Source organism: Rutidosis leptorrhynchoides, chromosome 10, assembly GCF_046630445.1.
Source record: "Rutidosis leptorrhynchoides isolate AG116_Rl617_1_P2 chromosome 10, CSIRO_AGI_Rlap_v1, whole genome shotgun sequence".
NCBI lineage: Eukaryota > Viridiplantae > Streptophyta > Magnoliopsida > Asterales > Asteraceae > Rutidosis > Rutidosis leptorrhynchoides.
This window is the reverse complement of record NC_092342.1, coordinates 162415986-162441605: the sequence shown is the minus strand read 5'-3', so window position 1 is coordinate 162441605 and position 25620 is coordinate 162415986. Positions and strand designations below refer to the sequence as shown.

The 25620-nt window shown below is 33.4% G+C and overlaps 1 protein-coding gene across 1 annotated transcript; it reads right to left on the bottom strand.

The window, feature by feature from the left end:
• Positions 1-2360: 2360 nt before the first annotated feature.
• On the bottom strand, positions 2361-3372 carry LOC139870703 (uncharacterized). The gene is made up of 2 exons (XM_071858486.1): positions 2795-3372; positions 2361-2616 (listed from the first exon to the last, which is right to left on the bottom strand). The coding sequence occupies exons 1-2, from the start codon at positions 3370-3372 to the stop codon at positions 2361-2363; spliced, it is 834 nt and encodes a 277-aa protein (XP_071714587.1).
• Positions 3373-25620: the final 22248 nt, after the last annotated feature.

Here is a 25620-nt window from a genome sequence, read left to right as displayed (position 1 = left end):
CAAGAAATCTATTTATGGGATTAAGTAAGCTTCTTGTCAGTGGTACTTAAAATTTGATGAAGTAATGAAGAAACACAACTTTATCAAAAATCAGGTAGATCAATGCATGTACCTCAAAATGAGTGGGAGCAACTTTATTATACTTGTGCTTTACATTGAAGATATCCTTTTAGAAAGTAATAATGTTGATTTGTTTCACGAGTCAAAGCATTTCCTTTCAAGAAACTTTGACACGAAAGATCTTCGCGAAGCCTCTTATGTTATAGGGAATTGAAATTCACCAAGGTCTAGCTAATGGGACTTTACGATTGTCTCAGATGGCATATATCGAACGCGTACTCAATAGCTTCAGTATGCAACATTCCTCCCCCACAGTCGATCCCCGTAGTTAAGGGTGATGCTTTTGGATCTCATCAATGTCCAAAAACTGAGGTAGAACATGAGGAAATGAAGCGAATTCCTTATGCTTCTGTAGTAGGAAGCTTAACGTATGCTCAAGTTTGTACTCGATCAGATATCGCATATATATGTGGCATGTTAGGCAGATTTCAATCTAATCCTAGCCTACATCATTGGAAACCTGCTAAGAAAGTATTGCGATATCTTAAAGAAACGAAAGGGTACAAATTAACCTAGACTAGAACCGAAAACCTTGAAGTCATTGGATACTCGGATTCTGACTTTGCGAAATGCAAAGATACTAGTAGGTCGACTATGGGATATATTTTCATGTTGTCAGGTAGGCATATTTCTTGGAAGAGTCAGAAGCAAGTGCTAACGACGACCTCAACGATGATGGCTGAGTATGTTGCGGTTTATAATGCGACATGTCAAGCAATGTTGTTGAAAAACTTGATCACTGGACTCAAAATTGTTAATTCCATCTCAAAGCCATTGAAGATTACTGTGATAATAGCACAGCTGTGAGCTTCTCGAATAGTAGCACTTCGACTAAAGCTGGTTTATACCTCGATACAAAGTACTTATTCATACGTGAAAGAGTGGATGAACAACGTATATGTATGGAGCACATTAGAACTAATAAAATGCTTGCGGATCCTCTAACTAAAGGTCTACCACCCAATGTTTTTACGAGTCACGTGACTAAAATGGGATTTCGTTGAGACCTTACATGATGTTGTACTTAGTGTACTGTTTCATGATAACATTTAACTCTTAATGAAAGCGATTTAAGACAATGTCCTTCACTATAATGTCTTGTTTGTCTATATTTACTTCAAATGTGTACACTTAACTTTCATTATAAACAAACTAATGTTGTGTACCACATTATGCTCTTGTCATTTTCGCTTAAAGAAGTCATACATTTTATATTAGTACCATTAGTATGATTGATGGGGGTCCCGTGTCAAACGCGACACGTAAGGCTCTATCCTTTTGCTTTGGTGCTATATGAAATTATGATAAGTAAGATAAACTTGGTCAACCTAATTTAGTTTATCTATAAATGGTAACTCGACCAAGTGGGAGAATGTTAAACGTATCCTATTAGTAAATGGCCTTTGACCATTTGTCATATTACAACCTTTAAGTTTGCCTAACTTGATAATTTATACCCTAAATAAATATACAGTTATTTGATGGAAATAACCGTAATAACTATTATATAAATATTATGGTTGTGGTCTTTTTCACGTATGTTTCCAAATCACGTATTTCTCTTTTCTCTGATTATCAAGAACACCATAATTCAAGAGAAGAATCCATCCATCGGATTATTGGCATCAATAATAAAATTGATTAATCCTAATGGCCTCATCATTAAACTCTAAATCGATTCTTCCATCATCAAATAAGTTTTACTTTAATGACTTTGTTATTAATTTGTGATTACATGATTGATCCTATTATGATTATGATAAATTAAGTAACAGTGAATTTATCACATATCTATTTTAAAGATATTTCTCAATCACATATGATTTTTAATATGATCGTTAGAAATCAATATGAAATGAACAATGTTTTAAAAATGGATGATGAATGATGATTTGTGTACTACTAAGACTGTTTCTAACCCTGCCTGTGACATTACAGGCAGATTTGTACTTATTGGCTCAAAAAGTGCATCTGCCTGTGACATGGCAGTGTCAAATTTTGACCCCCCAATAACCCCAAATGTCAAATGCCAGTGTCAAATTCAGTAGGGTCCACCAGGTTTTTTGTTTTTTTTCAAATGATTTAAAATGGTAAATAAATACAACAAAATAAAAGAAATTACATTAAAATGGTAAATAAATACAACAAAATAAAATAAATAACATTAAAAAAATACATAATTAATTTTTGATAAGAATTTAAAAGTACATAGATTGACGATTACATAGATTAAAAAAAAACTAATTCGCATTGCGAAAAGTCGGTGGAAGGTTCCAAATATGCTCGACTAAATCCTCGGTGAGTTGGTTGTGCAGATCTCGATCCCTTATTTCTCTTGCGATGATATCTTGATCCCGTCCTCTGTTTCGTATACGTTCCATACCATTTTCCATTACTTCGGTAGTAAATCTTTCTTCCCATTTAGAAAGTGCGAAGCCGTTATCTTCAAGTATCACGTTATGTAATATGAGACAACATTCCATCGCTCTTCGCATCCTGTTAACGCTCATACTTCGTGAAGCTAGGCGTATAATATGAGAACGACCTTGAAGAACCCCAAATGCCCTCTCTACATCCTTTCGGGCACAAGCTTGAAATCTTGTAAACTTAATCGTTGGTTCTTCAGTAGGACATGAATATCCTTTAACTAAAGTTGCCCAATCGGGATATATACCATCCGCAAGGTAATATCCTTTTGCTATATTCATGCCCATTTACCTCAAATGGTGCAGATGGAAATGTTCCGTTCTTAAGTTTATCAAATATAGGTGATTGGTTCAAAACGTTGATATCATTGTTGGAACCCGCCATCCCAAAAAAAGCATGCCAAATCCACAAGTCATAAGAAGCAAAAACTTCAAGCATAAGGGTCAGTTTCTTGTGATCACCCCTAGTGTATTGTCCTTTTAAAGCAACAGGACAATTCCTCCACTCCCAGTGCATACAATCTATACTACCGAGCATACCCTTAAACCCATGTCTCTCCTCGTGAGCACTATACAATCTAGCAACATCGTGTGCATTCGGAGATCGCATGTATTCTTTTTTGTACAATGTAATAATACACATACAAAAGTAATCTAGACATAGTATTGATGTTTGCTCACTCATTTGCAAATAGTTATCCCACATATCGGGAGTGGTGGCATACGCCAATTGACGTATAGCCGACATACATTTTTGTAAAGTAGTAAATGTAGGCCTTCCGATAGCATCAAATCCTTGAGAAAAGTAACTAAAATATTCTTGCATATTATCACTTTGGAAAGTAGTAATACCTTGCACTATTTGGAGAAATAATTGTATGCGCATGCGAAAACGACGTTTAAATTTTCTTTGTGGATATTTTGGCGTCTCACAAAAGTAATCATTCCACAAACGTTGTACAGCAACCTCCCGTTCCCTAGGGATGTAACCTCTAACTCTCAGAATAGATGGTGCCGATTCGACTTCGGAATCATCATCTTCTATTTCTTAAATTAATTGAACAATCCACAAATCTTCGGAGTCAGAATTAGACCCCCGTAACCTCGAACCCATTTGTAAACTAAGAGACTTTTGTGAAAAAAATAAAAAGTAGAAAAAAATAGAGTAAGTAAAAATGAATTGTGTGAAAATTGATATGATTGTTGGGGTTTAAATAGAAGTAAAATGGAGTAAAAATTGAATTTTTTTTTAAAAAAAAAAACAAAACAAAAAAACGGGTATATATCCGTTGGGTAACGGATATATTACCCCATCCAATCAGATGAAGCCATCACACCATTTGAAGCCCCTTTTTTCAGTCAAACTTAGACTGACGCCCTCAAGCGTCAAAATCTGACGCCCCGTTAATGGCGTCAGGGGCATCACCTACTGCCAGTGAGTCTGACGCGGGCCCATCTGACGCCGCGTTGGAAACACTCTAAAAGTATATGTACACCATCACACATTCATTACTCCCTTAATTTCAAATTTATTGTCTATTGACTATAAACAAAAAATACGTAATTTATGAAAAAGCACATGTAACAAATATTTTTTTCGTTAACTTTTCAATCTTAACCCTTACTTTATACGTATCTTTTTATTTTACATGTATAAAGTCGAAGCATAAATAAATTGTATTACATTATTCTTATTCATTTATAAAAGTAGACAATTAATATAGGACACCAGAAAAAAATAGTAGACAATAAAATTGAAACGGAGGGTGTATAATGTTGTAGTGTACAACCATCTAAAAGAGTTTGGTGGTGTATAAATAAGTTTTGTCACTGTCTTCTGTTCTCTGAAGAGAAATCAAAATATTAAGGTAAACATGACGGCTATAGTAATAGATGTGGATTGTTACCTTTAATTGAAACTAGGCCAGTTCGGCCCGCGCCATGCAGCGGGATCTTGTAGTCTGCATATTCATATTTAACGTAGCGTTGTGTATGTACAGAAGGAGAAACAGTCCATGTGTTAAGACCTGTTTTAGATGTAGATGCGTGTACCGTTTTTGAAAAATTGTCCGTTTTGAACGTAGTTAGTCTCGTTTTGTTCCAAAAATTATTTCAAGTTTAATGGTGGTAGCGGTGATAATTAACTTGCCTCGAGTAGGAAGATAAGGGTCGTTGAAGTTTATGGTGGGTTTTGTTTATTTAATTAAATAAGAAATTAAATTTGCATTTAAAACCCTCAAAATTTACAGATTCTACCCCTGAGAAATGGCATGTGCTGAATTCTTAAGGGGGGTTAGGTGTAATTTTGTGGTGTGAAAATGAAACGGCAATTATTTTTATGGGGAAGACACCAATCTCCATACCTTAAAAGTATATGTACACCATCACACAATCATTACTCCCTTCATTTCAAATTTATCGTCTATTGACTATAAACAAAAAATACGTAATTTATGAAAAAACACATGTTACAAATATTTTTTTTCGTTAACTTTTAAATCTTAACCCTTACTTTATACGTATCTTTTTATTTTACATGTATAAAGTCGGAGCATAAATAAATTTAATCACATTATTCTTATTCATTTATAAAAGTAGACAATTAATATAGGACACCAGAAAAAAATAGTAGACAATATAATTGAAACGGAGGATGTATAATGTTGTAGTGTACAATCATCTAAAAGAGTTTGGTGGCGTATAAATAAGTTTTGTCACTGTCTTCTGAAGAGAAATCAAAATATTAAGGTAAACATGACGGCTATAGTAATAGATGTGGATTGTTACCTTTAATTGAAACTAGGCCGGTTCGGCCCGAGTCATGCGGCGGGATCTTGCAGTCTGCATATTGTAACATCCCGCCTTTTTCCATTTACTTTTCGGTTTAATTATTTAAAGTACGTAATATGTTTATAACACCTCCCGTTAATACGCGTTTTAAATTATCTCGTTTAGGTAATTCACGCACCCGATTAAAACTTGAGGGACCAATCTTGCCATGTGATCAAACTTTTGACTAGGTCAAAGTGGTCAAACCACTCCCATCCATTCATCTTTTTCATTTTCATTTTTCCTTTTCTCTTCATACTTTCCATTTTTCTTTCAATTCTCCAAACAAAGGAATCATCATCTAAATTCATTCAAGAAAGCTTCAATCAAAACAAATTACATATTTGAACTCCTTGCAACTTCCTCTTCGATTCCATACCGATTACATCTCATTTGGGTAACTTTCTAAAATCACTAGCTTTTGTGTTCTTGATGTTTTTAACTTATAAAGTTGTTAATTAGTGTCTATGGCTCAAGTCTAACATGAATATATGATTTATATGTCTGATCTTGTTATTTTTGATAACTAGCATGAACTTGAAAGTTTGGTGTGTTTGATTGATGATTTGGTTGCTTAAATGTTGTTAAATGTTATAAATGCATGTATTAAATGTGTTCCTAGTATCACTAGCTTCAATTTGATGTGTAGGTTGCTTGAGAAAGCTCCATAAACTTGATTAGTGAATTTGGTGAATTTGAGTTAGGGTTTGATAAGCTTGAAAGGAATATTTGATGCATTGAATAACATGAATTATTGTTAGTAAGTAGTTAGTTGTATTGTATGCATGATTATCTACAAAACGGCGTGTTTTATGTATGCATTAAATGCCCGAATCATAAATGTGCACTTTTAAAATTTGAAGCATTAAATGTGTGCATTGATTGATCATTTGATTTGAAAAGTCGGTTATTGCAAATAAGGTTTTCGGTTGGTGAAATGTGTTTAGTTGGGTTCCTTGTCAAATTAGCTTTCTAACGATATAAGGTGCGAGTTCTAAGTGTTAGCGCTTTGTAATTTATGCTTGAAAGAGTTTTGATTTGGGACATGAACAATTGAGACTGACCAGGTACCAGCACACGACCAATGCCGCGGCGCGGCAATCCTGGGTCGCGGCGCGACCTAAGCCGTGTCCAGCTTCTGACCTACTTGTCAATTATACGGAAAATGTTTGGCTCGCTATTGACCTCCGATTCACATGAGACTTGTTCTAACATACTTATATATGAATAATTAGCACAGAAAAATAGTTCGGGACCCAACCCGAACGCGTTGACTTTTTCGTTGACTTTGACCGACCAAAGTTTGACTTTTTGTCAAACTTAACCAAATAATTATGCAATCTTTCTAACATAATCCTATACTTGTATCTTGCATGAAACTTGACAATTTGATTCACATGCTACATAATCGAGTCGTATTGAGCTATAGGACTAATTGGACATCTTTGACCTATCGTGTTTACCGTTATTGATACGACCTATTTGTTTAGGTCAAGACTAGCATTGTTCTTTGCACACGTTACTTGTCGAAGTACTTATTTGCTCTTGCACTCAAGGTGAGATCATAGTCCCACTTTGTACTCTTTTGAACTTACTTTTGGGATGAGAAAACATAAACGCTTCTTTTAACTAAGTGAACACAAGTACATAAAAACAAACATTCTGCATATGAGTTTAGAACGAAAATCCTCAATTCGATTATCATTAGTTACACTTGACGGTGTAAGCGAGAACTTATGTTATATGGCCATATGGGTTCAACAAACCCTCATTCGGACGGTTCGCTACCGTTATTCGGATGAAATATATTTTTGAGAAACAGTGTATGTTCTAGCACTATTGTGATGGGGTACTATGGAAGGAAATGTTAAGCTTTGATAATTGGGTGCTCGTGAATATTAACTTTTAGAATGTATTACTATTTTATCAATGTGCAAATCTTGTGGTTCGACTTACATTTACTCACTTACTTATTTAAACCTATGATTTCACCAACGTTTTCGTTGACAGATTCCCTATGTTTTTCTCAGGTCCTTGATCATTAGGTGATACATGCTTCCGCACATTCTTTTTGATACTTTCTTTGGATGTCGAGTATACTTGCATATGTGGAGCGTCTTTTGACTACTTTAAACTGTGTCGCACGTGTTTCATTTGTACTTTAAACATCGTTATGTACTAGTTATGGAAACTACTTTTGTAAACTTTGAAACATCCACACTTATGAAATGAATGCGACATATTTTCGGTCAACCTTTGTCTTAAAGACTTATGACCATGTAATGGGACCTACGTAGACGGCGCCGTCAAACATGATTTGGTCGGGTCGCTACAGATAGTATCAGAGCATTGGTTGTAGGGATTTAGAGTTCATTGGTGTCGACCCCGAGTCATAGGGTACATTGGTGAGTCTAGACTACAATCGGCATATAGACTTGACGTAGGAATTACTTGACTACTTGTGCATTTATACTCGAACTCTCCTACTCATATCTATTCTTATTCTACCTTAATCTCACGTTGACTAATTTGATTGACACGCCACCTTGACTATATGAAGTAATGTCGAATTCACATATGAATTAGGGTAATATAATTTCCGAGATTATATTACGGTGACTCATATGAACGTTCCGACATTATGACATAAAGAATTTAAGGCGAGTCAAGGAAAAATTTTTCTCTATCTTTATTCCATATCACGGTTAGTATTATTTAGAATACTAACCAACGGTATTCTTTTGTTTTAAAGGAACAATGCCTCCTCGCCGTGTGCCACACCGTGAAACTCCCGAACAAGCACTACAATGAATGGTGGCCACCGCCGTAGAGACGGCCATGGCCGGTCACTCCTCCAACAACAACAATAACAACAACAACAACAACAACAATCAAGGGGCCGGTAACTCAAGCGAAGGGTGCTCCTACAAAGCTATTATGGGGTGCAAACCTCACACTTATGATGGAACCGGGGGACCGGTTACACTCACTCGATGGTTCGAACAAACGGAGGCCGTCTTTAGCATAAGCGGTTGTCGGGACCAAGATAAGGTCAAGTACTCCACCCACACTCTCGCCGGCGTCGCTCTTACATGGTGGAACAAGTATGTAAAATCGGTGGGTAGCGATGAAGCTCATGCCCTCTCTTGGGCCGATTTAAGGGAAAAGATGATTGTTGAATATTTCCCTCGCGAAAAAACCCGAAAGCTCGAACAAGAGCTAAGAACTTTGACGGAGGTCAGAAACGATCTCAAGGCCTACAATCAATGATTCGCCGAGCTATCCTTGATGTGTCCCAATCTCGTGAACCCCGAATCTCAAAGGGTTGAACTCTATATGGATGGTCTTCCAAAGAGCATCAAACAAGGTGTGATGTCCTCCAAACCCGCTAATCACTAAGCCGCTTTGAACATGGCCTGCCAATTGATTGAAACTGTTGATGAAATTGTAGTGCAGGCTCCTAAGGCCGAGGACAAATCGGGTGGCAACAAAAGGAAATGGGAAGCCACTCCATCAAGCAACTACAACAACAACACCTTCACCAAAAAGCCTTTCACCAACGACGGTAAGAAAGGTTATGACGGAACTCAACCTTTTTGCAACAAATGTCACAAGCACCACTCGGGTGAATGCAGCAAGCTAATTTGTCACCGGTGCCAAGGAGTTGGTCATAAGGCCAACAATTACACAAGTGTTGCCCCCGTCACTCGAAAGGGGCCCAATCCTCCAAAAACGGTCACTTGTTATGAATGTGGCCAAACGGGCCATTATAGGAACGAATGCCCGAAGAAGAAGGCCAACCCCAACACACGCGGCCGAGCCTTCAACATTAACACCGAGGAAGCCCGGGATGACAATGAACTAGTCACGGGTACGTTTCTTCTCAATAACACTTATGTTACTTGTTTATTCGATTCGGGTGCCGATAAGATTTTTGTATCCAAGACTTTGACTCATTATTTTAGCACTCCACAACTTCCACTAGATACCACTTATACCATTGAAGTGGACAACGGGAAACTATTGAGTGCCGACACATATTACCGGGGGTGTACGTTAAACATTTTGGGTAATGAGTTTGAAATTGACTTGATACCCATGAAACTAGGAAGCTTCGATGTAATAATCGGTATGAATTGGCTAGCCAAAATGAAATCTCACATTCTTTGTGATCTTAACGCAATCCGAATTCCTATCGAGAATGGTGAACCTTTAATTGTTTATGGCAATAAGAGTTGTACTGGACTCAACCTCGTTTCGTGCATTAAAGTTAGAAAACTACTCCGTAAGGGTTGTTTTGCGATCCTTGCTCACGTTAAGAAAGTCGAGTCCAATGAGAAGCATATCGATGATGTGGCAATTGTTAGTGACTTTTCCGATGTATTTCCTGACGAATTGCCGGGTCTTCCACCTCATTGACCGGTTGAATTCCAAATCAATCTTATTCCGGGAGCTGCACCCGTAGTACGTGCACCATATAGACTCGCTCCATCCGAAATGCAAGAATTGCAAAGTCAAATCCAAGAACTACTTTATCGTGGTTTTATCCAACCTAGCCATTCACCTTGGGGCGCTCCGATTTTGTTTGTTAAAAAGAAAGATGGATCCCTACGAATGTGCATTGATTATTGTGAACTAAACAAATTGACGGTTAAAAACCGATATCCTCTTCCTCGCATCGATGACCTCTTTGATCAACTACAAGGGTCTTGTGTATATTCGAAAATCGATCTCCGCTCGGGTTATCATCAATTAAGGGTTAAGGGGGAAGATGTCTCCAAAACTGCTTTCCGAACTTGTTATGGTAGTTATGAGTTCCTTGTCATGCCATTTGGTCTCACTAACGCACCGGCGGTGTTCATGGATCTTATAAACCGCGTGTGCAAACCGTATCTTGACAAATTCGTTATCGTGTTCATCGATGATATTTTGGTTTATTCTAAAAGCGAAGGAGAACACGAGGAACACCTTCGACTTGTGCTTGAACTTTTAAGACAAGAACGACTCTATGCCAAATTCTCCAAGTGTGAATTTTGGTTGAAGGAAGTTCAATTTCTTGGTCATGTTGTAAGTGATCAAGGTATTAAAGTCGATCCATCAAAAATCGAAGCCATTAGTAAATGGGAGACTCCTACTACTCCTACTCACATACGTCAATTCTTGGGTCTCGCCGGATACTATCGTAGATTCATCAAGGATTTCTCTTTGGTTGCTCGTCCTCTAACCGCGTTAACTCATAAGGGAAATAAATTCGTTTGGGCGACCGAACAAGAATCCGCATTTCAAATCTTGAAAACAAAGCTAACCACCGCTCCTATCTTGTCACTTCCCGAAGGCAACAATGATTTTGTTGTATATTGCGATGCCTCGAAACATGGTTTTGGGTGTGTGTTGATGCAACGAACGAAAGTCATTTCTTATGCTTCTCGACAACTCAAAATTCATGAACGAAACTACACGACACATGATCTCGAACTCGGAGCCGTTGTCTTCGCACTTAAAATGTGGAGATACTATCTTTATGGAACCAAGAATACTATCTTCACCGATCACAAAAGCCTTCAACACATCTTTGATCAAAAACAACTAAACATGAGACAACGAAGGTGGATTGAAACCTTAAACGATTACGATTGCGAGCTTCGTTACCATCCCGAGAAGGCAAACGTAGTAGCCGATGCCTTAAGTCGAAAAGAAAGAGCGGTGCCTCTTCGTGTCCGAGCTTAATAGCCAAATTCGGGTAGCCCAAGATGAGGCTCTCAAGGATGAAAACGTTTCACACGAGCTCTTGAATATTCTCATCTCTCGATTCGAAGTTAGGGAGACCGGACTTCGATATTTCGCCGGAAGGATTTGGGTGCCTAGATATGGGCACCTACGAAGTCTTATTTTAGATGAAGCCCATAAGTCACGATACTCGATTCACCCCGGTGCCAATAAGATGTACCACGACCTTAAACAACAATATTGGTGGCCGAACATCAAAAGGGACGTAGCTACTTATGTTTCCAAGTGTTTGACATGGAAACTTGCACAACTTAACATTAAGGAGATCGTAGCCCGACACGGTATACCTTTATCGATTATCTCCGACGGAGATGGCCGTTTTGTTTCTAGATTTTGGCGTACCTTGCAAGAAGTGTTGGGAACGCGTTTAGACATGAGCACCGCCTATCATCCACAAACCTATGGGTAAAGTGAACGTACAATACAAACCTTAGAGGATATGTTACGAGCTTGTGTTGTCGATTTTGGAAAAGGTTGGGACAAGCACTTACCTCTCGCCGAATTCTCCTACAACAATAGTTATCACGTGAGTATAAAAGCCGCACCTTTTGAAGCGTTATATGGAAGAAAGTGTCGCTCTCCTCTTTGTTGGGCCAACGTAGGCGACGTGCAAATCACCGGACCCGAACTCGTTCACGAAACCACCGAGAAAATCGTTCAAATCCGAGATAGGCTTAGGACGGCCCGAAGTCGTCAAAAGAGCTATACCGACAAACGACGCAACGACCTCGAATTTCAAGTCGGTGACCGAGTAATGTTAAAAGTCGTGGCTTGGAAATGTGTAATCCGTTTTGGGAAATGCGGGAAGCTAAATCCAAGGTATATTGGTCCTTTCGAAAACTTGGAACGTATTAGAACCGTTGCTTATCGTTTAGATCTTCCACCTCAATTGAGCTCTGTTCATCCTACCTTCCATGTATCTAACTTGAAAAAGTGTCTTGCCGAACCCGATATCGTCATCCCTCTCGAGGAACTTACTATTGATGACAAACTTCATTTTGTGGAGGAACCGGTTGAAATTGTGGACACCTCCGTCAAGACATTGAAACAAAGCCGAATTCCGATTGTTAAAGTCCGTTGGAACGCCAAAAGAGGACCCGGGTTTACTTGGGAAAGGCAAGATCAAATGCAAAGGAAATACCCTCATCTATTCCCGGTTCCGGAAAAGCAAGATTCCGAGGAAGAAACAACGACTACTACGCCTACTTAAATTTCGGGACGAAATTTCTTTTAAGGAGTAGGTAATGTAACATCCCGCCTTTTTCCGTTTACTTTTCCGTTTAATTATTTAAAGTCTGTTATATGTTTATAACACCTCCCGTTAATACGCGTTTTAAATTATCTCGTTTAGGTAATTCACGCACCCGATTAAAACTTGAGGGACCAATCTTGCCATGTGACCAAACTTTTGACTAGGTCAAAGTGGTCAAACCACTCCCATCCATTCATCTTTTTCATTTTCATTTTTCCTTTTCTCTTCATACTTTCCATTTTTCTTTCAATTCTCCAAACAAAGGAATCATCATCTAAATTCGTTCAAGAAAGCTTCAATCAAAACAAATTACATATTTGAACTCCTTGCAACTTCCTCTTCGATTCCATACCGATTACATCTCATTTGGGTAACTTTCTAAAATCACTAGATTTTTTGTTCTTGATGTTTTTAACTTATAAAGTTGTTAATTAGTGTCTATGGCTCAAGTCTAACATGAATATATGATTTATATGTTCGATCTTGTTATTTTTGATAACTAGCATGAATTTGAAAGTTTGGTGTGTTGGATTGATGATTTGGTTGCTTAAATGTTGTTAAATGTTATAAATGCATGTATTAAATGTGTTCCTAGTATCACTAGCTTCAATTTGATGTGTAGGTTGCTTGAGAAAGCTCCATAAACTTGATTAGTGAATTTGGTGAATTTGAGTTAGGGTTTGATAAGCTTGAAATGAATATTTGATGCATTGAATGACATGAATTATTGTTAGTAAGTAGTTAGTTGTATTGTATGCTTGATTATCTACAAAACGGCGTGTTTTATGTATGCATTAAATGCCCGAATCATAAATGTGCACTTGTAAAATTTGAAGCATTAAATGTGTGCATTGATTGATCATTTGATTTGAAAAGTCGGTTATTGCAAATAAGGTTTTTGGTTGGTGAAATGTGTTTAGTTGGGTTCCTTGTCAAATTAGCTTTCTAACGATATAAGGTGCGAGTTCTAAGTGATAGCGATTTGTAATTTATGCTTGAAAGAGTTTTGATTTGGGACTTGAACAATTGAGACTGACCAGGTACCAGCACACGACCAATGCCGAGGCGCGGCAATCCTGGGTCGCCGCGCGACCTAAGCCGTGTCCAGCTTCTGACCTACTTGTCAATTATACGGAAAATGTTTGGCACGCTATGGACCTCCGATTCACATGAGACTTGTTCTAACATACTTATATATGAATAATTAGCACAGAGAAATAGTTCGGGACCCGACCCGAACGCGTTGACTTTTTCGTTGACTTTGACCGACCAAAGTTTGATTTTTTGTCAAACTTAACCAAATGATTATGAAATCTTTCTAACATGATCCTATACTTGTATCTTGCATGAAACTTGACAATTTGATTCACATGCTACATAATCGAGTCGTATTGAGCCATAGGACTAATTGGACATCTTTGACCTATCGTGTTTACCGTTATTGATACGACCTATTTGTTTAGGTCAAGACTAGCATTGTTCTTTGCACACGTTACTTGTCGAAGTACTTATTTGCTCTTGCGCTCAAGGTGAGATCATAGTCCCACTTTGTACTATTTTGAACTTACTTTTGGGATGAGAAAACATAAACGCTTCTTTTAACTAAGTGAACGCAAGTACATGAAAACAAACATTCTACATACGAGTTTAGAACGAAAATCCTCAATTTCAATTATCATTAGTTACACTTGACGGTGTAAGCGAGAACTTATGTTATATGACCATATGAGTTTGACAAACCCTCATTCGGACGGTTCGCTACCGTTATTCGGATGAAATATATTTTCGAGAAAGAGTGTATGTTCTAGCACTATTGTGATGGGGTACTATGGAAGGAAACGTTAAGCTTTGATAATTGGGTGCTCGTGAATATTAACTTTTAGAATGTATTACTATTTTATCAATGTGCAAATCTTGTGGTTCGACTTACATTTACTCACTTACTTATTTAAACCTATGATTTCACCAACGTTTTCGTTGACAGATTCCCTATGTTTTTCTCAGGTCCTTGATCATTAGGTGATACATGCTTCCGCACATTCTTTTTGATACTTGCTTTGGATGTCGAGTATACTTGCATATGTGGAGCGTCTTTTGACTACTTTAAACTGTGTCGCACGTGTTTCATTTGTACTTTAAACATCGTTATGTACTAGTTATGGAAACTACTTTTGTAAACTTTGAAACATCCACACTTATGAAATGAATGCGACATATTTTCGGTCAAACTTTGTCTTAAAGACTTATGACCATGTAATGGGACCTACGTTGAAATGCCTCATCCTAATCCATCTGGATGAAGTCTTCAACAGTTGGTCCCATTGCGAGGTTATGACCTCTATATGCCATGAACGACTCCATGTAATATGAGCAAATGCACAGCGGAAGATTTCTTTCATACCTGAGAATAAACATGCTTTAAAGTGTCAAACAAAAGGTTGGTGAGTTCATTAGTTTAACATAAATAATCATTTTCATCATTTTAATAGACCACAAGATTTTCATATTTTCATTTCTCATAAACATACGTCCCATGCATAGAGACAAAAATATCATTCATATGGATTGAACACCTGGTAACCAACATTCACAATATGTATATAAGAATACCCCCATCATTCCGGGATCCTCCTTCGGACATGATATAAATTTAGAAGTACTAAAGCATCCGGTACTTTGGATGGGGCTTGTTAGGCCCGATAGATCTATCTTTAGGATTCGCGTCAATTCGGGTGTCTGTTCCCTAATTCTTAGATTACCAGACTAAATAAAAAGGGGCATATTCGATTTCGATAATTCAACCATAGAATGTAGTTTCGATTACTTGTGTCTATTTCGTAAAACAGTTATAAAAGCAGCGCATGTATTCTCAGTCCCAAAATATATATTGCAAAATCATTTAAAAAGGGAGCAAATGAAACTCACGCATATAAATATTGTAAAACAGTTAATAAAGCATTTGCATGTATTTTCAGCCCAAAAATGTAAAGAGTAAAAGGGATCAAATGAAACTCACCTAATGTATTTTGTAGTAAAAATACATATGACGACATTGAACAAGTATAGGGTTGGCCTCAGATTCACGAACCTATATTATGTATATACATATTAACACATATATTTGTAATCGAATAAATTTATATATAATTATTAGTGTTATTATAATATGTTAGTATAAATTATAATTTAATGTTATATATATATATTTAAAATGTTTAGTATCTATACATTTAGTTATATTGATATATTCATATTTATATGCATAATTGTTTAGTGTTATATCTAAAATTCGATATTTTGTTATTTGTATGTATTATATATATAAATAATATTAATAGATTTGATATATATAGTTATGTAAAATTTTAATATAATCATAGTATATGTAACAAGTATATTTTATGTACAAAATATTTATAAGTTTAAAAGGTAGTTTTTGATATCAATAATGATAATATTAATAATCATGTTACGTAATGATAATACTTATTTTGATAATGATATTTGTAATAACCATAATAATAATAATATTAATTATAATTATAACTAGGGTCATGATAACAATAATAATAATTGGTAATTACTACTTATTAATAATACTAATACTAATAATATTTCTAATACAAAAATGATAAGTGTGATAATAACAATAATAATAATAATAATAATAATAATAATAATAATAATAATAATAATAATAATAATAATAATAATAATAATAATAATAATAATAATAATAGTGATGATGATAAAAATGATTACTACCTTAAGAGCTCAAAAAGATAAGAAATTGCCCAAACCGGGAATCGAACCCGAGACCTCTCGATTAATCCCAACACCCTCTACCATTCCTCCAATCCTGATTCTCTGAAATTGTATCACCCTTTAATGATATAACCTGTTTCTTTTTCTGTTTAAATCCTTCTTCTCCTATATTGAACTAGTCGACCCAGAATCCTTTCCCAAACAATTTAATTACTTAACTTTTGATAAAGGATTTGAAATTCAATTCCAAATACCATGTAATAAATATTGATTCAATTAAACAACGAGAAAAGAAAAGAAAAAAAATATATATATATATATATATATATATATATATACCGAATCTGTTGCTGCTCTTCGACGTTGTAATGAAAAAAAAAATATGATTTTCGATCGTAGGAATGTTTGGACAATTCTTACAAAATGAAAGATGCTTTAAATCATCTATAGAAACTTTATCATTCAAAAATTTCAATATAAACAACCTAAAACTCCTCAATTTGATCTTTGAAATATCGTTTGACTTTTGACATGAAACTTTGACTCGAAAAATTCGTAATTGTTAGGAAGAATTGGAGATTGAAACTTTGAGGATAGTTTTAAAGTGGAATTCCTATCAGAACTGCATTTATAATTTTTGAAATTTACTAACAAATTGAATTGTGAATTAAAAGGCACCAAGAACAGGACCGTGGGTCTGTTCCTTCGATTTTCTTTTCTTTTTTTTATTTTTTTTTATTTTCAGTTTGTAATTTGTAATGAATGAAATAGGCTGGATGATTGATGTTGGATTATAAATAATTGTAAAGGAATTCGGAGGACACTCCAGCTGATTTGTTGTATTGTTAAGGTTGAGAGAATAATCACAGGAGTCAAAATAATTATAATAAAAAAAAGATGAAAATAATGGTTAACTGAATTTGTCTGCAACTGGTTGGATGGAATCTGGTAGCGAAATTTTTGGGGACCAAAACAGAATAAAAAACTCGGTTGATAGATACTTGTAACAATTTCTACGATTTCAATCCTTATATATATAGTTTATTTAATAAATACAAATATTTAATAGATATATTAGTTATATTAATTATATTAATAATAATAATCATAATCATAATAATATTTATAAAGTAATAATAATAATAATTATGGTAACAATACTACCCAAAGGATCATAATCTTTAAATTAGTAAAAAAATGATAACTAATAATAAGATGATTATAAGATGATAATTAATGTTAATAGTAATAAAATGTATTATTTTCTATTAATAATAACAATATTAATATTAATGATAATAATAATAATTCACAAAAATAATAATAGTTCTTAATAATAATAATTATATTTAAAAAATAATATTAATAATGATATATCAAATCAAGTGTATCTAATAATAATACAAGTAACATAAAAGATATAACAAATTACATGTATTCAATTTCATATATATATATATAAATATATTCGTTTTTTTTATAGCAACAATTATTCTGTATATTATTTTACATATTCAATTCCAATTGATTAAAGTGTATTTTATAAATTCGAAATATTATATATAAATACTTATTTTTTTTATATTTTTTTTTATATTTATACTTATATATGTATTTACAAACAATGGTTCGTGAATCGTCGGGAATGGTAAAAGGGCAAATGCATTCATGTAACCTGTTCCAAAGTTTTCGAGACTCAACATTATAGACTTTGCTTATCGTGTCGGAAACATATAAAGATTAAGTTTAAATTTGGTCGGAAATTCCCGGGTCATCACAGTACCTACCCGTTAAAGAAATTTCGTCCCAAAATTTGAGTGAGGTTGTCATGGCTAACAATAAATATGTTTTCCTGACGAATATGAGCTGATAAATAGAGTTTTATCATTATTGAGTAATACAGATAAATTAATTCGATTATTCGAAGAGCACGAGTGAAGCTATCACCAAATAGTGAAATGAGAAAGACACGTTTCATCATAACTTTTGACTAGTCATGGTTGAATTCCGGAATTCAAGGAATTTAAAGAAAATCTTCAAAATCTGAGAGATTTGATTCTTAGGCGAGTAAGGAAATTAAGATCTCTATAATTAAATACGATGATCTGCCTCGATTACTCTGTCTGATATTTGCATTATAAATTAAACTCTTCCGTTCCATTATTCTCACCATTTCTATACTTTCTTTCTTAGTTCGTACATCCAAAAGATTGTGAAAATGCTTAATTCAGTTCTAATCCTTGATATTTTCCTAATTATTATTTTTGTCATTCTTCTGTTCAGTCTCCCACCAGAAGAATCTGTTTACTTTTACTATTACCTTAAGGTGATTCTATTCTTAATTCTACCATGTCTTTATATTGCTATTTGTATTAATATTCACGGTTTGTAACCTCCGTGTTGTTATTGGGCTTTATATTTTCTCTTACATTTTGGAGCTTTGTCCCTTCGTTTCTTCTTCTTGCGATTAAACACCGCTTGTAATGGTTCAGAATTCGCAGATATAAACTTCGGAATGAATATTGTTAATGTTCTAAGAAGGAAATCGAAATGGCACGATTTGATTTGTCAAATTACCAGAATCCGGGAAAGATAGAACTATCAAGAAAATATGTTCTTGATATGTTTATATATCAGATAAAATGTAAGAGTTGTGTCACATGACACATGATGACGTTATAACCTGTGAATCATCATGTCCCATTTAGAAACTCAGCATGACTTACTGTAATATAATCACGTTGATCAAGTGTCATTATATTATAATAACTCATGCATCAGTTCCCAACATTACTTCAATAACTTTCATATTTTAAGCTTGAAAGTTTACAGAATATAGAAACTAACAGTTTCTATATTATGTAACACTGATAGTACGAAGAGATTAATGATTTCAGATAAGAATAGTTATAAAATATCTCCAGAAATATGAAGGATATTTATAATGAAAGATACGATAATATCTCGGAATATCTAAGATTAGAGGATGATAGAACTATTGTCTGCAAGGGTTTAGAGTAAGGAGCAAGATATTCACTAAAGACCTTAGCAGACATTGAATCATTTGGATTCTTTGAAGTCAAACTTATTCTTTGTGATTTGTCCACGACTTTCTTCATAGTTTCGCATAATCTGCTTTTCGGTACTAAATTTTTTTATTGAATGTTTCCAATATAATGATACACAGGAAGCACAAAGAGGTATATAATTTCGGACGAGAATATTTATGAAAATATCCTCAGAAATATCAAAGATATTGATGATGATATTTTGGAATTTCTAAGTTCGATGGTTGATGGAGAAAGATTTTCCGCAAGATTTTAACATGACTTCGGAGCAAGATATTCTCTAAAGATTTCAACGAATCTAGAATTATCTGGATTCTTTGAATATAGGGTATGGTCCTTGTATTTGTCCTTGGTCTCCTTCATGGTTAACTCTATCCGTTTTCCAGTTTCAACATTTCTGAGCTTTTCCAACATATTATTCTTTATCATCAAACTTCCGATGACTAAGATCGTTTACGGTTGCCTACAGTTTCTGTTGCTTCATTCACCTTTTTCAACATTCAGAGTATCGATTCGTAAACTGGGTGCCTTTTCAAAATTTCAGAATTGAAGATCGTAATTCTAGGAGATAATTGTTATATGTATACATATAACTATTGATGTAGAATCGCTACGAGATTTGAAATATTGATTGCTGATTCCTCTACATTTACTGCTACTATATCTGAATCATTGGTTATCGATCCGAGGTGATTTTTAAGAGAATTGTGTTTTTAGATGATTAAACGCTGACGGTAATATGGTGGAATATAAAAGGTTCCCCGGTAACAATAAAAGAACATACATATAAATCAAGGTGATAATAAGGTTGTTTTGAACGAAAAGTCGTAGTTAATTTGCTGAAGCTGTGACAAAATTTTCTACTTTAAAAAGAGATCGCAAAGTTATTTATTTTTTATTTTTTGCTAATAAATGCCAAAGGATCTGACGCGGCTACGTGTTAAACTTTTACTCAGTTGTCGAGAGTTTCTCAGATGCAATACTATATGCATAAATCTTTCCTTCCGTAGATGAAGTGCGGTTGATTCATCCTATCGATTGAGGTGTTTTCAAGAATTATAAAGGTTTGAACGCAGAATGGAATTGTCAAGATACAAATGAGGTTTAAGATGAAATCAAGTGGCAACTTGAAGAATTGTTTAGTTTCATATGTTATAATCAATATTTTAATTCATTTTAATTATTCAATGTTGGTAGTCCTCGATTGATAGTCCACAGTTAGTGATTCAACAATTCATATATAATTTAATATATAATATTCGAATTAATTAATACGTATCGTGACTCGTATACATCTCAGACTCAATCACAACTCAAACTATATATATTATTGTAGAATCAACCTCAACCCTGTATAGAGAACTCGATCATTACTGCATATAGAGCGTCTATGATGATTCTAAATAATATATATAGATGCGTCGATATGATATGTCAAAACCTTGTATACGTGTCCCGATATTTAAAGTGCGTAAAATAAATAACAGAAAATTAAATAACGATAAATAAAGTGCGTAAAGTAAATAACAGAAATTTAATGACGATAAATAAAATTGCAAGAATGTAAATTGCGATAAAATAAATTGCGATAATTAAATTGCGATAATTAGAATGTAATACGGAATTAACAGTTAGCTAGGAACAGTTAGCTAGGATTTTGTTAGTGTGGATTCTTAACAAAATTTCATATTGTTAATTAGTCTGTTTCTAATCAATTTTTATTGTGTCCATTATTTCTTCATTATACCACTTGTTGGATTCTGATAGGTCAAAATCCTAATATGAAATTGAATTTGAATGAAAATAGTTATTCTTTGGTAAACGGATACGTATATCGGTGGATGTAAGTAGGATAGTATATGATTGTTGAAACAGATTCAAAGAACGTACAATGTAACTTATTAATGTGAAATTTAAATATTTCTCGGGTATTACCTACCCGTTAAAATATTTTCACCATTAACGGTTTGTACAAGAGAATTTTTAATTACAATCTTTATGAAAACATATATACATATATATTTTCTTCAGATGTATTCATGGATTTAATGAGTTAATATTATATTAAACTCATTTGCTTCTCGGTTGGAACTAGAATAAATAATCTCTAAAACTTTAGAGATTACATATTCGCCATGTCGAACGAAGATAAATGAGGTAGAACGATACGTAGAATGAAGATCATACTCAAAGTACATATGATGATATTGAAGCATGGATTATTGATGGTACTGGTGCTGTTATTGATGATACTGTTGGTGCCGGTGATGTTGCTGAAGCTGGTACATTTTGCACCATATTCTCCCAATTGATTATTCGAGCGCGAAGTTCGTTGACTTATTACTCCAGGATGATTGTCGGTCGGAACGAGTGGATGAATAATATTCAGAATTGTGGATAGAATATAATCTTGTCGAGTTACCCTAAAAATGAGACTGAAAATGGTGTCTCGAACAGGTTCGCCGGTAAACGCTTCAGGTTCATTGTCAAGAGGTGATTTCGGTTGGTGGAAGGGATCGCCTTCTGTGTGTTTCCATTAATTAAGTCAACTACGAACCCATCAGATGAATTGATAATGGCTGATTGGTTGATTCATGCCGATGACGCTGTTTTCAGAGCTTAGGTGAACATCTATGTCGGAATAGCTGTCGGAATAACTATCGGAATAGCTATCGGAATCTGAGGGACTCGAACTAGTTGAGGGATTCATCTCGTACGATCAGATGAAGGATTTTCGATAAGAAATAGATTATAGGATGTAGATTAGTATCCTGCAATACATAATTTACATATACATATATAATACTAAAATCTCATAAGTTACGGAGGAATCTACAGAAGCTGTCAGGCAAAGATAACAATAACAGATACGCTAAGATATGAATTAGCAGATACGCTAAGATATGAATTAGCAGATGCGCTAAAATATGAATTTTTTCTATACACTTTTTATGCAGTCAATGCAATAAGATGTGTCTAGACTAAGAATAATGAACAGGTAATTTACTAAGGATGATAAGCAAATGATTTCCGACTAGAAATGATAAGCAAAACTTATGACATGCAGACACGGTCGAAGTCCAGACTCACTAATGCATCCTAACGACTTATCAGTTAGACACACTAATGCAGACCCGGTTCACTAAGACCACCGCTCTGATACCAACTGAAATGCCCCGTCCTAATCCATCTGGACGAAGTATTCAACAGTTGGTCCCATTGCGAGGTTATGACCTCTATATGCCATGAACGACTCCATGTAATATGAGCAAATGCACAGCGGAAGATTTCTTTCATACCTGAGAATAAACATGCTTTAAAGTGTCAACCAAAAGGTTGGTGAGTTCATTAGTTTAACATAACTAATCATTTCCATCATTTTAATAGACCACAAGATTTTCATAGTTTCATTTCTCATAAACATACGTCCCATGCATAGAGACAAAAATATCATTCATATGGATTGAACACCTGGTAACCAACATTCACAATATGTATATAAGAATATCCCCATCATTCCGGGATCCTCCTTCGGACATGATATAAATTTCGAAGTACTAAAGCATCCGGTACTTTGGATGGGGCATGTTAGGCCAGATAGATCTATCTTTAAGATTCGCCTCAATTCGGGTGTCTGTTCCCTAATTCTTAGATTACCAGACTAAATAAAAAGGGGCATATTCGATTTTGATAATTCAACCATATAATGTAGTTTCGATTACTTATGTCTATTTCGTAAAACAGTTATAAAATCAGCGCATGTATTCTCAGTCCCAAAATATATATATTGCAAAATCATTTAAAAAGGGAGCAAATGAAACACACGCATATAAATATTGTAAAACAGTTAATAAAGCATTTGCATGTATTCTCAGCCCAAAAACATAAAGAGTAAAAGGGATCAAATGAAACTCACCTAATGTATTTTGTAGTAAAAATACATATGACGACATTGAACAAGTATAGGGTTGGCCTCAGATTCACGAACCTATATTATGTATATACATATTAACACATATATTTGTAATCGAATAAATTTATATATAATTATTAGTGTTATTATAATATGTTAGTATAAATTATAATTTAATGTTATATATATATATTTAAAATGTTTAGTATCTATACATTTAGTTATATTGATATATTCATATTTATATGCATAATTGTTTAGTGTTATATCTAAAAATCGATATTTTGTTATTTGTATGTATTATATATATAAATAATATTAATAGATTTGATATATATAGTTATGTAAAATTTTAATATAATCATAGTATATGTAACAAGTATATTTTATGTACAAAATATTTATAAGTTTAAAAGGTAGTTTTTGATATCAATAATGATAATATTAATAATCATGTTACGTAATGATAATACTTATTTTGATAATGATATTTGTAATAACCATAATAATAATAAAATTAATTATAATTATAACTAGGGTCATGATAACAATAATAATAATTGGTAATTACTACTTATTAATAATACTAATACTAATAATATTTCTAATACAAAAATGATAAGTGTGATAATAACATTAATAATAATAATAATAATAATAATAATAATAATAATAATAATAATAATAATAATAATAATAATAATAATAGTGATGATGATAAAAATGATTACTACCTTAAGAGCTCAAAAAGATAAGAAATTGCCCAAACCGGGAATCGAACCCGAGACCTCTCGATTAATCCCAACACCCTCTACCATTCCTCCAATCCTGATTCTCTGAAATTGTATCTCCCTTTAATGATATAACCTGTTTCTTTTTCTGTTTAAATCCTTCTTCTCCTATATTGAACTAGTCGACCCAGAATCCTTTCCCAAACAATTTAATTACTTAACTTTTGATAAAAGATTTGAAATTCAATTCCAAATACCATGTAATAAATATTGATTCAATTAAACAACGAGAAAAGAAAAGAAAAAAAATATATATATATATATATTCCGAATCTGCTGCTGCTCTTCGACGCTGTAATGAAAAAAAAATATGATTTTCGATCGTAGGAATGTTTGGACAATTCTTACAAAATGAAAGATGCTTTAAATCATCTATAGAAACTTTATCATTCAAAAATTTCAATATAAACAACCTAAAACTCCTCAATTTGATCTTTGAAATATCGTTTGACTTTTGACATGAAACTTTGACTCGAAAAATTCGTAATTGTTAGGAAGAATTGGAGATTGAAACTTTGAGAATAGTTTTAAAGTGGAATTCCTATCAGAACTGCATTTATAATTTTTGAAATTTACTAACAAATTGAATTGTGAATTAAAAGGCACCAAGAACAGGACCGTGGGTCTGTTCCTTCGATTTTCTTTTCTTTTTTTTTTATTTTTTTATTTTTTTTTTTTGTAATTTGTAATGAATGAAATAGGCTGGATGATTGATGTTGGATTATAAATAATTGTAAAGGAATTCGGAGGACACTCCAGCTGATTTGTTGTATTGTTAAGGTTGAGAGAATAATCACAGGAGTCAAAATAATTATAATAAAAAAAAAAGATGAAAATAATGGTTAACTGAATTTGTCTGCAACTGGTTGGATGGAATCTGGTAGCGAAATTTTTGGGGACCAAAACAGAATAAAAAACTCGGTTGATAGATACTTGTAACAATTTCTACGATTTCAATCCTTATATATATAGTTTATTTAATAAATACAAATATTTAATAGATATATTAGTTATATTAATTATATTAATAATAATAATCATAATCATAATAATATTTATAAAGTAATAATAATAATAATTATGGTAACAATACTACCCAAAGGATCATAATCTTTAAATTAGTAAAAAAATGATTACTAATAAAAAGATGATTATAAGATGATAATTAATGTTAATAGTAATAAAATGTATTATTTTCTATTAATAATAACAATATTAATATTAATGATAATAATAATAATTCACAAAAATAATAATAGTTCTTAATAATAATAATTATATTTAAAAAATAATATTAATAATCATATATCAAATCAAGTGTATCTAATAATAATACAAGTAACATAAAAGATATAAGAAATTACATGTATTCAATTTCATATATATATATATATATATATATATATATATATATATATATATATATATATATATATATATATATTCGTTTTTTTTATAGCAACAATTATTCTGTATATTATTTTACATATTCAATTCCAATTGATTAAAGTGTATTTTATAAATTCGAAATATTATATATAAATACTTATTTTTTTTTATATTTTTTTTTTATATTTATACTTATATATGTATTTACAAACAATGGTTCGTGAATCGTCGGGAATGGTAAAAGGGCAAATGCATTCATGTAACCTGTTCCAAAGTTTTC